Source organism: Crocodylus siamensis, chromosome 3 (assembly GCF_052110815.1).
Source record: "Crocodylus siamensis isolate JL-2025a chromosome 3, ASM5211081v1, whole genome shotgun sequence".
Classification (NCBI taxonomy): domain Eukaryota; kingdom Metazoa; phylum Chordata; order Crocodylia; family Crocodylidae; genus Crocodylus; species Crocodylus siamensis.
The window spans coordinates 192,283,550-192,296,588 of record NC_143397.1 but is presented as its reverse complement, the minus strand read 5'-3'; the positions used below and the strand labels follow the sequence as shown (position 1 = coordinate 192,296,588).

At 47.0% G+C, this 13,039-nt stretch overlaps 1 protein-coding gene across 2 annotated transcripts in view; it reads left to right on the top strand.

Annotated features, from left to right (window-relative positions):
* The first annotated feature begins 3,135 nt into the window (after nt 1–3,135).
* NSMAF (neutral sphingomyelinase activation associated factor) overlaps nt 3,136–13,039 on the top strand; it is a 59,345-nt gene continuing 49,441 nt past the window's right edge. Inside the window, exon 1 of one of the 2 annotated variants that reach the window (XM_090040033.1) lies at nt 3,136–3,337. In XM_090040033.1, the coding sequence (XP_089896159.1) occupies nt 3,285–3,337 (53 nt within the window). In that variant the 5' untranslated portion in view covers nt 3,136–3,284. Of the gene's footprint in view, nt 3,338–3,545; nt 3,846–13,039 lie in introns of those variants that run through there. The other variant, XM_090040034.1, reaches the window with a different exon arrangement.

Genomic DNA, 13,039 nt, shown 5'->3' with positions numbered 1-13,039 from the left:
AGCATTACCAAAGAGGATTAATCTGCACTCACCCGCACCTGTAGAGAGTGGTCGAGGAATGCCAAGGCACAAATGGAACTTAGGCTAGCTATGGGAATCGAGGATAACAAAAAGTCCTCCTTCAGGTATGTGGGAAGTCGGAAGAAGAACAAGGATAGCATTGGGCCCCTGAGAGACCCAAAGGGGCAACTGACTTCCAATGCCGAAGAAATGGCTGATCTCCTAAATTACCTTCTTGCATCAGTTTTTTACCTCCCCAGGAGGATCACACTGTCATGAATGGCACAAACCAACCTGGGAGTGGGTGATGTGGTAGCAGCAAGCTGAGACCTTCTGCAGGTGGTCATGGCAGTATTGGTGGCGAGGGGTAGGAGATGGTGATTGGCAATCACCTGCAGATGTTGTGGGCAGCATGGTGGTGGCCAGCAGTGATTGGCAACCACCTGCAGATGCCACCAGTGGTGTCAGCAGCAAGGTGGGGTGAGGGCGCCAACACTGACCGCCTGCAGGCACTGCCAGTAGCATCAACGGAGGCCAATCTCAGGGGGTGCATGTGCACCCACTACATGTCACCAATGACTATCCCAACCGGGCATGCATAGATTTCATAGACCTTAGCAGCTGGAAGGGACCTCGAGAGATCATTGGGTCCAGCCCCTCACCATAGCTGGGAAGTCAGCTGGGATCAAGTGACCTCCAGCAAGAAATATCTACCTGTTTTCTGGAGGAATCCACAGTAGGTGCTTGTAGGAAGTTTGTTCAGACCCTGGACACATGCACCATAAAGAACTTTTTTCCTATATCAGGTCTAAATCGGCTTTCCTGGAGTTTATGGCTGTTAGACCTTGTTATCCCAGGTCCTGATGTGCCCCTCTTATGTAATTGTAGACTGCCACCAAGTCCCCCTCTTCTCCAGCCTGAAGAGTCCCAAGTGCCTCAGCCACATCTCTGCTACCGCCTGCACGTAGTTGCTGTGCCCCTTCAGCCAGGGGTGGCATGTGACATTCATGGATAAAGTTAGACAAGTTTTCTAATACAAGACATTCCTCATTAAGTGCCAGTTCTTGACACTTGTACCTGAAAGTCCAGCTTACACAGGATCCATCGCCCTCTTACTGGGGCTATTCAAACCTCTGAGATCTGCTTTCAGAGCATACTGAGTCCACCTGAATCAACCTGGATCTAATGCACTTGTGTTTTATATTTCTTTCTCCCTGGGTGTTGGGCACCCAGAGCAAAACATGCTTCTCTTGTTGAGAGAAAAGTTGTTATTAAAATTCCCTTTCAGTCCCTCTTTCAGTTTCTGGGACCCTGGATAGATTTGTTACCTTTCTGCCAGCAGCAGCCAGAGCTCACGCAACCCTGATCAATTAGTTTTTGGTTTTTGGGTTTTTTTCCACATATCAGTCAAACATACCATGCCCCTCTTCACAGACCGTTCTCAGAGAACTCCCCTGTTTGGGCCGCAACTGCCCTACACTCTCCAACCTGGTTGCTAGTATTGTGTTTACTTCCCTTGGAGGCTGGACTCAATGATCTTCCGAGGTCCCTTCCAGCCCTAATGTCTATGAAATCTGTGAAACATCAGTGGCACATTGAACATGGCCATCAGCCACCACCATTTCCCCAACAAATACCATAAAGAGCAGGGGAAGGGGCAAAATACAGCCTGCAGGCCTGATGCAGCCTACCAACTGATTGGATCTTGCCCACAGATGGGTGCCCACCAATTGACTGTATCCAGCCAGTGGCTGCCCTGCAGTGCTGCACATGGAGCTGAACCCTGCCCATTCCTTCCTTGGGCAGCCCATGCTGCGCTCCTGCCTGTGCCTGCTAATGGCCCGGGCCAGCAGTCCCACCACTCCTGTGGGGCTGCTCCCAGTACAGCTGCAGTCACGTAGGCACTGCTGAGCTCCCACCATCTCCTCCTGCCCCTGCCTCTCCAGGCATCAGGTAGTTGAAGAAAGTGACAGAGGTTATAGGGACACATGCCAGGCACCACATGCCCAGCCAGGCAGGGGGAAAGCTGCAGCCCAGCAGCTCCAGCTCCTGGCTGCCTTCCACCCACTCTATCTGCCTGGTAGGACAAGCAGCCACCTGTGGGCGGCAAAATGGGTGGAAAGCAGTTGGAAGCTGCAGCCATACATGCTGGGGCAGGAGCTGCTGGGTTGCAGCTGAACAAAGGTGGTGCGGGGCCCTATCCCAGGGCAAGAGGCCCCAATTCCGGTCTGTATGCATGGGGGGTGGTGGTAGGGAAAGGGATGACAGACAAGGCTGCAAAAATCATGCATGCAGGTTTGATCCAGCCCATGGACCAGCTCTGCACCACTGCTCTGGCCTGTGAGGCCAAAAGCTTGAGCTCTGCTGGTGTAGATCGGCAACTCTCAACCAGGGTGCTGTGAGATCCTTTCAAGGGTGTTGCAGCTTGCTGCACCATATTTAGTGCTGTGCGATTCACAAGAGAAATAGGATAAATCCAGGTTTTTCAAAGAGGAATCCATAGCACCAAAAATGTTTTGACCAGCTGCATCAAAAGAGCGGTTCAATGATTTCTCTGTCATCACAGAATGAGCAAAAGCTCTGGGCTGGCATTTTCCAAGGGGCACCCCAATGCAAACGAGGCCTGCCCCCAAGCTGATGAGGATGAGAACCGCAACATTTCTCAGAGGCAGCAATGGGCCGGTTGGGGTGGAGACGCCATAGTGCTTGGACCTGCCTGCTTCTGCTGCTTCTCCCCGCTGCCTGATCCCTTGGCTGCACCCCGGGGCTGAGCCAACAGCTCCGTGGGCCACAGGTGCTGACTCCGGGCCTAGCCTGTGTCACCCAGCGTGTCTGCATGTCCCCCACCCTGTGGGCAACCACTCTGGGTGCTTCGGTGACTGCACACATTGAAGGCAGAGGTGGAAGGAGACATGGAGCTGCCCTCCTCTCGAGTGCCTCAGGACAACCAGGGAGGCCACGTGAGGGGTGGGGGGGTGTCATGGAGAAGTTGGGCTGGAAGGGAGCTCAGCTGGGCCACCCCCTGCCTGAGGCAGGTTCACCTCTAGGCAAGCCAGGCCTGCGGCCTTGAGCCACCCCATGACTGCTGGGGCTGCGTGTACGCGTGTGTGCATGAGTGCGTGCGTGTGTGTATAACCCCAGCGCCCACGCAGAAGCCGGGGCCGGGGCCCGCCGGTATAAAGGGCCGGGCGCTGCGCGGGCGCCCCCGGTAGGGAGCGAGGCCGGTACGGCTCTCCCCGCCCCCCGGAGGTGCGCGCTGGGTGGCAGCCGGGCCGGGCGGCTCCATGGCTTTCATCCGGAAGAGGCGGCAGGATCCGCAGCTCTACTCGCGGGAGAGGTGCGTGCCCGGCCCCGCCGCGACCCTCCCCTCAGCCCTGCGGCGGCGGCCGGACCCGGCCCGAGGGGAGGGCAGCGGGCGGCGCCGGCCCTTTCCCGGCGGGAGGGGGCCGATGGGGCGGCGCAGAGCGGAGGCCCGGCCCGCGCGCGGGGCTTCGCGGGGGTCGCCGGATGAAGGGGGCCGGGGAAGGGCCCAGCTCCGAGCTGAGCGGGGCGGGGGCGGGGGAAGCGACCTCGCTGCTTGTGTGGTGGGGAAAGGCTTTGAACGCTTCATGAAGGCTTCATGCGGGGCCCCGCAAGGAAGCCTCGGCCCTGAGTTAGTGTTGGTCTCGCGCTTCCACTCGCCGCATCCCAGCCCGGCCGCTCAACCCTCGCAGAGGCAAGAAGCCCCCTGCAGAGACCCGAGGCCCCTCTGAAAATGCTGCCTCTTCTTGTTCACCCTGGAGTGTTTTGCCTGTAGAAATGACTGGAGTCATTCTTTTGTTGGAAAGAACTTGGAGAAACCCCAGGTGCAAATGTCTAGTAGAAACTTATGGTTTGGGCTAGTGAATCATGTGTCCGCCCCTCGGGGTGCTCCTGGCACCCTCGAGAGGTTCTTGTGGTGCACCCGACTGAGGGTGGTCGTCCTCCAGCTGGTGGTCTTTTGTGTGCTCAGTTGGGTGGTGTTGACGCTCTTGTGAGGTGGTTGTCCTAGGGGTCTTTGTGGTTGAAAACCATATGTTTAGTTCTCTACCTTTATTCGGAAAGCCTCAGTGAATGGATTATTGTGATGCTACCACTTGACGTCCAATGGAGATATAACGCTGCGGCACACCTGCCTCCTGTCTGAGTAACCGCAGGGCCAGGAGCAGTGGGGATGGGATGGTTGCAGTAGGTCTGGGATGGTAAACTAGTTGCATGTGAGCCCTTTATAAATGCCACTCTGGATGTTTCTAATCCAGAATCGGCTAAAATTCAGTATCTTCCATGTCAGGGGTGTACTTGGTGGCCATGTTGGCCTACAAAAAACTAGAACTCTTGGTTCCAAAATGATGCTTTTTACCATCTTGTACCATCTGTACTTTTACCAGAGCCTGACGAAGGGACTTTGATCCCAGAAGCTTGCAGAAAAGGACAGTTTTCTTGCAGTTCCCCAGCTCGTCTAATAAAGAGTATCATTTTGGAACCAAGAATTCTAGTTTTTTGTCTGACTCCTGATGCCAGTGCTTCTCTGCAGCTGATGGTTGCACAGCCGCTCTTCACACTTGGCTAGAAAAACCATGTGATGATGAGGCAGACTGAATGTGTAATGAACCAGGCCTCATGTGGATAGGGGAAGCCAGGGTAAAACAGTTAAAGCTTTAAGTATGCAATAGATGCACGTATCTGTTGGATTGCTTTACTTTTCTTGAAGGTTCTGGTAGGATTCAGGACTCCTTGGATAATCTTGCGCATTGCCAAAGGGACCAGGGTTTGACTCCTGGGTATGTCAAGGCTGTGGAGGTGAGGTACACAGAGCATAGAAAAAAACCCTTGCTGACTGTGGGGGCAAGGGGCTGGAGGAGGAAAACTTCTTAACCAAAAATTAAGAGTGGGAAAGAGAACAGTTCTGTTCCACCAGCTATGTTATTTTTCTGGTGGGTTTCTTTATTTTTTTTTCCTGTTGTGTTAAATGGAGAACTAGTAAAATGTACTGGTCTTCTGCTACCCTATTTCACAGTCCACTGTTACCTGTAGGTCTGTTACCATCACTGCTAGCAGGGCTCTTAAACCACTGTAAGTAGGTAATGGAGAGGGTTTTATCCCCCTTCATATATTACCTTGCCTTATCCTGAATATAAACTTGTTTCTAATTTGAACAATTAAATGCAATTACACAATCCAAGAAAAATTAATTTATGTTCTCACTGATTTTCCAGTAATCAGTGAATGTGTCATCTTGACTGCTGTAGCTCTATAAATTGAAAGATTGTTTTTCCTTTCTTCATTTTGTGCTTTTGATTAAAAATTATGTATAGTCAATTTCTTTCTTAGTTCCCTCTGGGTGTGGCTTTTTTTAATGTGGGAACAAAGTTATGCAAGACATGGTAAAAAGAGTAAAATTGATTTGGAAGCAGGCATTGTATCTAAAAGTACTCTTAACTGCTTTTTAAGAAACTGATTCTATAACAAGTAGCTATTACCTTATGTACAAGTGCAATGGAAAATGGCTTTTAAACTGTACGAGAATAATTTATCAATCGATTTATCTTTCTTTAGTATCTGATTTCATAAACCTTTCTCTATAGTTTACAAACCTCAGAAAAAATCATAAAAGAATCGTGTGCACACAAGTTGCATGAAAGCCAGACAGCATTGTTTCACTTAAAAAACAAAACAAAAACAAACTTCTCACTTTGTGTGAGGTCTCCTAATAGACTGAAAGCAGAGAGATCCTATTGAAATTGTAAGCATCCATGTTTGTTTCTCTGATCCACAAAAAGCATGAAACAATAAGAGAAGAAAATTGAAGAACGTACTGTAGTCTTTTGACTTGTTCTATTTTGTACATACTAGAAATATATGCCTTTTGAAGTTTGTAAAGGTTTCTAACAAGCAAGCAATGCTTCCTGTTAACTAATTTCAGTTACAAAATTTACCAGTGTGCAAATTTATAATTTACAAGTATGGCAAGTGTTTGTCTTTTCTGTTAGATCATTGTTTCAATTACAAATTAAGTTCTGTAGCCCATTGGCCGTGAACACAGATGGGGGCAAATTTAGCTCCTTGTTCTGGCATTAGATACAAGGATCTTGTATAAATGGAATTCTTTTGGCTCACGTCTTGCATGCTATTGTGCTTCCTGTTCAGGAGACTTATCTGTTTCTGCATTAGCGTTCTGTTTTGTGTATAATATATTGGCAGCATAAAAGCTTGCAGATGGATTCTGAAAATAATCATTCTACTTTTCTTCTAAACTGATAACCTTCTTTCGTCGTCATATTGCAAAATATAAACAGAAGTGTAGGGGCAGCTATTGTTCGGATGTCAGTAATGAGTTGCACTTCTTATTTAAAGATGCTTTAATCACATTTTAGAGATCGTTACTTTAAACTGTTTTAGGTTGCAGGAATAATTTGCTGATTCTAGACTTTGCTGAAGATTTTTGCTTCTGCAAGTTGTTCTGCATAGCCCCTTAATTTCATTCAGGCTGCATAAGTGCACAAATTCATCCATGCAAAACAGTTTTCAGAGATGAAGCTTAAAACTGCCTATGTGGGAAATACTAAGTAACATCACACTTCCTCCAATAAATGTACACCATGGAAGAAAGCACTGAGTAGACGTAGAGCTTTTATTTTGTTTTCTTTAATGAAGAACTCTGTAGCTGTCTTCTCTCACTACAAATAGGTTGATTTGGCAGAAACGGGTCCTGGAGTGGAGGTTGTAGGACATGTTCAAGCACCTATTAATTGAAGATATCTCAGGAGTATCTCTGAATAGTGTGGTAGAAATGGGTTCTCATTGGGGCATTGACACCGTCCTCCTCATTTTATCTGATTCTCGTTAAGTGTGGTGCTTCAAAACGCAAAGTATAGCTAATACTAGGATTTGGCATTTATTTGGAATGGTTTTTTTTGTTTACTTATTATCGCAAAGTTGTTTTAAAAAAATCCTTCACAGCAGGATGCCCATACTAGGCACAAAATAAACTTTTGAATTATTATTCAGTTATGCCAGTTAATATAGTTGTAATGTAGTACTTCTTGTTCCGTGAAAGAATCTCTTGGAAATCTCACAGTATGGCAACTGTCTCTTGTTTTACTTGGCAGTTTCAGTCTGTGCACAAAATTGTCTGCATGATGCTGTGAAGGGCTGCTCATCACAAGGCTTTTTATTTGTACTGTACAAGTCAGTTTGGCCTAATGGACTAGACACTGGACTTGGACTTGGGAAAATATGGATTCTAGAGCTGGCTCTGCCACTGGTACATTTGGTGATTTGGACAAGATCTTTCGGGTATCTCAGTTTGCTCATGTTAGATGACAGTAATTAAACTGATTGTCTTTGAGATCTATGGATGAAAATGGCTATATAAGAAGTATTTATGAGGTGTAAAAGTCTTATAAACAGCACATAACATGGTGTAAGGTCAGGCTTAGTATGCATTTCCCAGCTACTAGAAGTGCCCTGTAGTATTTTTGTGTACATCTTGGATATGTGTCCTGGATTTTACCACCTTTCTTTCTAGTGGTGGTGGTATAAATGATTGCTGAAAACTAAGGGCACTCTTATATGTGCTGCAAGGGGTGCGGCAGGGGCAGTGCTTTTATTAGAGTGGCTTCAAGAGTTAGCTGCTCTAATTAAAGTGCCACCATGTCTTCTGTATCAGCATCCCTGCACTTAAAAATGGCAGCGGGGTGCTTGAACTAAAACTCACTGAAAGAGCTTTTGTTCAAGCACCCCTGCTGCCATTTTTATGCACAAGGGCACTGATGCCGTGGTGTAGCAGCCTCCTGCATCTCATGCAACTGCCACACTCCAATTGACTTGATTAATAGAATCTGCTCCAACATGCTCGAATTCCAGCATGTCAGAGCAGCCTTGGCGCTCACGTATAGGCATCCTGAAAGTTTAAATATGCATTCATAGGAAGTCTTAGCCAAAAGCCTGTGTTATCTCTCTGCTTTTCTGGGGTTGATGACTTCTGATGCTCATGACTATGGGCTTAAGCACTTTTCTGTAACTGTTCTTTGGACTGAGGTGTTATTTCCTGGAAAAGGAGTGCTTCCACTTAAGTCTATGGCAGACATTACACTTAAGATGCGACTTGCGGCAAGCTGCTGTGCCTCAGTTTCTCTTCTAGCTTGCTCTCTGTGTGGTCAGTCTAGGTTTTAAGACCTTTGGACAGAGGCCACCTGTCTTGCTATTGATATTGGTACAGCTGATGGCACAATGAGGCTCAGATCTTAGTTGGGACTTCTAGGTCCTATTTTAATAGAATAGGAAGGGACTTCGTGTTTGCCTGTTTTGTTTTTTTTTACCTGGGATGAGCCAAATATCAGGCTTGCTTCACTAAAAGGAAAAAAATCCTATGACCCCAGGTGACTTCCTGCCCTTTGGGCGCAGGGGGCTGGACTCAATGATCCTCCAAGGTCCCTTCTAGCCCTAATGTCCATGAAATCTATGAAATCTATAACCTGTTAATTGTGCCTTAACTAGTAACCCAGTCACATGTTCAGGCAATTAATAGAGCCACAGAATGTGGAAGCAGCCACACAATTATTCAGCAAAATGAGTCTAATAATGTTGTGGCTGGCTTCCATTGTGTCTTAATTTGAAGCTGCATGCATAGATAGCTTTCCCAGCCCCAGGACCACATTGGAGTCTCCACCAGCCATGGTGTGGTCCCAAGGCTAGGACCAAAAATAGGCTCATTGTCTGCCTTGGCTGCCAGAATTTCACTGGAGCCAGTTCAAGACTCTGAAATGGTTCCAGGGTTGGGACCAACAATCAGCTGATTGTTGGTCCCAGCCGTAGCTTTCAACTTGGCAGTGCGGAGGGATCAAGATTTGGTGCTCCTCATGTACTGGCAAGTAGTAATGGCACAATTTGGATCTGATCCCCAATCCCAAACTTGCACTTTCTGCCTTGCACATGTGGCATGGCAGCAGGTGCTATTGTTGGGATTGGGGAACAGCTCTCATCACATCAGTAAATAAACATAGCAACCTTAGTTGACTCTTTCTTTTTCTAGCATTTTGAGGAGTTGGTTAAGCTACCTCACTGCAAGCGAGTCATTGTGTAGTATAGTATTTCAGTTCTTTCTGTTTTGGAAATAGGCTAATTAGTTTAACTTTAATATCAGTTGAATTCCTCACTCTCGCCTTTTTCATTTTTTTAAATATATTGATATAACTGTGCCTCCTGTTTTAAGGTATCCTCCCACACCTCCCACAAGAAATATTTAACTTAAGATTAGCTCAGTAACTTGTATAGTTTCCCAAGTTCCCTTGGTTGATGCTGATTGCCATCACTTTGTGGAAAACATTATATATGCATGTACCCCCTTTGCTGCAATCTGCCCATTGCAAAGATTTTATTGGACTGAACTGTCATATTGTGTTTTGACTGTTTTGCTTTTACCAACAGCTGTAGTGCACATGGACAAAAGCTAGGTATTGCCTGTTGTAATCCATTTTGTTGTGTTTGCTTATTTTGACTGCTGTAACTCCAGAACTGGAAGGATAGTTAAGTCCTGATCTAGGAAAAGAATACACTGAGTCTGCAGTTTGTTCACATCTCTGGTAGTATTAAAATGGCATACTGAAAAGTATTCTCTTGTGGATGCAGCTTTAAACTGAAGTTCTTTGATCTTATTCTACCCAAATAGAAGCCAAATTTTAAGATCTTAGGTGTGTGGTGATTCCAGTTATCTTTCTCTCTGAATAAAAGCAGTTATTAGATTTTAAATGTAGAGTGTTTTTTTTAAAAGTGTTCACCTTCTGTACTTAAGGCTTGGTAGTCCAAAAGCACTGAGTACATCGGGGTGGCAGACATTTTGCATTTTACTAGCTGCCTACATGGAATTTAAGCTCTGGAAATCTGGCCTCACTTGTGTAGTTCAGGGGGCCAAGACAGACCTACTGTTTGAAATATTTGACATGCCTTTGAAGTGCTTCAGACTGTGTGTGCAGGCATGTACAGCCAAAACAGAACTTCAAAAATGGCCAAGAGTATCAAAAAAATGATCCTCAGAAAATGAGGAACATCACTGAAGCTCTTCCTGAAATGCTCTGAATGCTCCAGGGGGTTGGTCTTCTGGGGCCAGGGGACTGGAGTGAATGTTTCTTTGCATGCCTCGTAGCTTCCAGAGGTTCCCAAGCACAGCTTGGTGGACAAGAGTACTCCTGGCTGTCTCACCTGCTCCCTACTTTTCCTAGGGTCTGGGTGTGTGGGAGGGGAAGAGAAATGAAGAACTGTAGGATGCCAGAAGACTGAGCAACCACCTATAACCACAGTGGCCAAACTGCGGCTCATCAGCACGGTACTTGCAGCTCTCTGGAAATTGGCTGAAGCCCTGCCCACTTCTACCCAAGGCGACTCCAGCCTTGGCGACAGCGCAGCCCAGCACCTCCTGCTGCTCCAGCTTTCCCTGTGGGGAGCATGCCCTGATCCTGCCCTCCTCCCTCCCTGTGGGAAAAACCAGAGTGGCTCAGAGGTGCAGGGTAGGAGGGTGATCACCTCTACTCTGGGTCACTCAGCAGCCACCTCCCTTCCCCTGTTCTCTTGCTCCCAGGGTCAGTAACTCTGATCACCCCTGGCCTATAACAAGTGTTCTGGTGGGGTGGAGGGGAACTGGGGGCAGGGGGAGGGGTGCAATTAATCTGTATGGCACTGAATTTGGAGTGCTCAAAATTGGAGTGGAATTGGTGCGATTCAAATGCATTCCTGTCCATGGCCTCAGCAAGCTTTTCCTTTTGTTTTTTGCTTTGAAGTATATTGCTTCCAAAATGTCTTGCATTTTTCTTGCTGTTTTCTTCCTTTCAGTTCCATATGCAAAATAAAATGCTAAATGAAGTATGTATTACTGAAGTTGTATTGTCTCATATCAAGCATTCTTGAGCAGCAAAATTGAACGGTGACCCTTTAGTTTGTGGATGTAACTATTAAAAAAACTTTGTTTATAGGGAGGCAGCATAACTGTCAAGTGTTTCCGGTCATATACTTGCACCAAAGGGTCTAAATTAAAGGACACTTAGGGCCTTTAAAGAACATTGAAGTCAATGGAGATATTTTTATTGACTTAAATAGACCTTGGATCAGGCCAATAGGATTATAGCCACACTATGATTATTATGACACACTATGATTATGTAATTAATGGCTATTTTCCAGGAGTCCAGTGCACAGGATGTTCTCTTAATGAGTACTTCGGTATATTGTTTTCTCTTCGGGTTTTTTTTCCCATATGTTGTCCGCTGGTGTAGAGTAAATAAAACTTGGGTGCAAACTCATCCAGCCCAATGGGGCAAATGAGTTGCATGGGGCCAGTCCATGAGCTGGTTCTGTGCCATGGAGTAGCGTCATTTGGCCTGGAATGGGGCTGGAAATTTGATAGTATTAATTGTCACAACTTCTGTAGTTTTTGCAGAAGCCACACCTCCCACCACCAGCATCAATTGTTGCAGCTCCACAAATGGCAATTAACATTGCTATAGCTCATCTAGGTGGCAAACTTCCAGTTCTTTGGGAAGCTTCACAGGCCTCCATGGGCCAGATTGAGCCCAGAGACTATCTTTGACCTCCTCTCCAGTATTCAAACCTTTCTCTCTTAGATAGGATACCGGTTCTCAATCATGAGGCACCCCAATATAAACTCAAGCCACCCCTTAGAATATGCTAGCTTTTAATTTTCACTCCTTTTTTGGCTATAGAAAATAGTGCATTTTTCTGTTGCAAAAAAAAACATGGGAAAGACCACAACTCTGGATTTCTATTTGAAATCTCTGGGCACATCCACACATGCAGTAATGTGCCCTTGCAGCAGCTCGGATAGCAGCAGCACAAACTTGTACTGAGGATTTGTGCCTCAGCATACGTGTCTGAACAAACACTTTAGTGTGGGGCAAATTGTGCCACTGGGGGCAAACTGACTCTGCCCAGCTCCTCCTGGACCTTCAGATGGGGGAGCTAGAGACTGGGGCCAGCACCTATGCTGGCCCCAGCACTGTAGAGAACTTCCCTGGTGAGTAGCTCAGAGCTACTCACCCTCAGGGGCTTCTGATGCCTGGCCAGTTGGGGCTAGTGTCCCCAGATACCTTGTGCCAGCTGAACTGTTGAAGCAGCCCTAATCTAGAGTGGCCCCTGCACCTTCTACCCACTGCAGCAGTCTGGCAGTAGGAGCTGTTGCCTGGCTGTGACCTGTTGCTACCTGCGACAGCATCTGCCACCTTGGACCTGTGGTCCCATGGGGATGCACGCCTGCTGGACCTGTGTAGGGTTTGTGGGAGTGATGCTTGTGCAGGGGTTTGGGGTGGTGTGGTATGGTATAAGTGGGTGGGGGCCTTTGTGGGTGGGGCTTGAGGGTGGATTGTGGGGGAGTTTGCATTTGGAGAGGAACTGTAGGGGAGGCTAGAACAGCACTGCCCCATCCTGAGTAGCCAGACATCTAGGGAATTTGAAAGTCATAGATTTAACTACTGAATTTTTAAGCACCTCCAGAACTAGGCAACTGCAGAGAAGGTGTCCTAGATCTCAGTTTTGAACTTAGGCATGTTAGGTCACTTAATCCTTTAGGACCTGGCCCCAGTTGTGAAAATATTGGTTTAAGCAAATTGCCCAGCATCCCAAAGGAACAGAGAAGTAAGAGTAGGATCCAGTTCTTAGTGAAACATTCAACTGCGTTAGTCACAAAATAATCCTCTCTCTTCCTTCTCCCCACCCCCTTTGTTAACGGGATGCTTTCTAGCTTTTGCCACAGATGAAACCGACTTCACCGTACAATCTGGAATGATCCGTACATCAACTCCAGCCTGAACTGAATAAGGCTGGGGCCTTGTGCATATGCGTTATCATCGCACACTACTGTTTCTACAGAAGGCCCAGTTAAAGGTTTTACAAACAACGCAACAATCAAAACGATCTGGCCCTGGTCTTGCAGGCCTTCCACTTTGACTATAGCCTTCTCCTGTCCTGTTCAATCTCCTTTTATTTTGTCACATCTTCACCTAGCCCTTCCAGA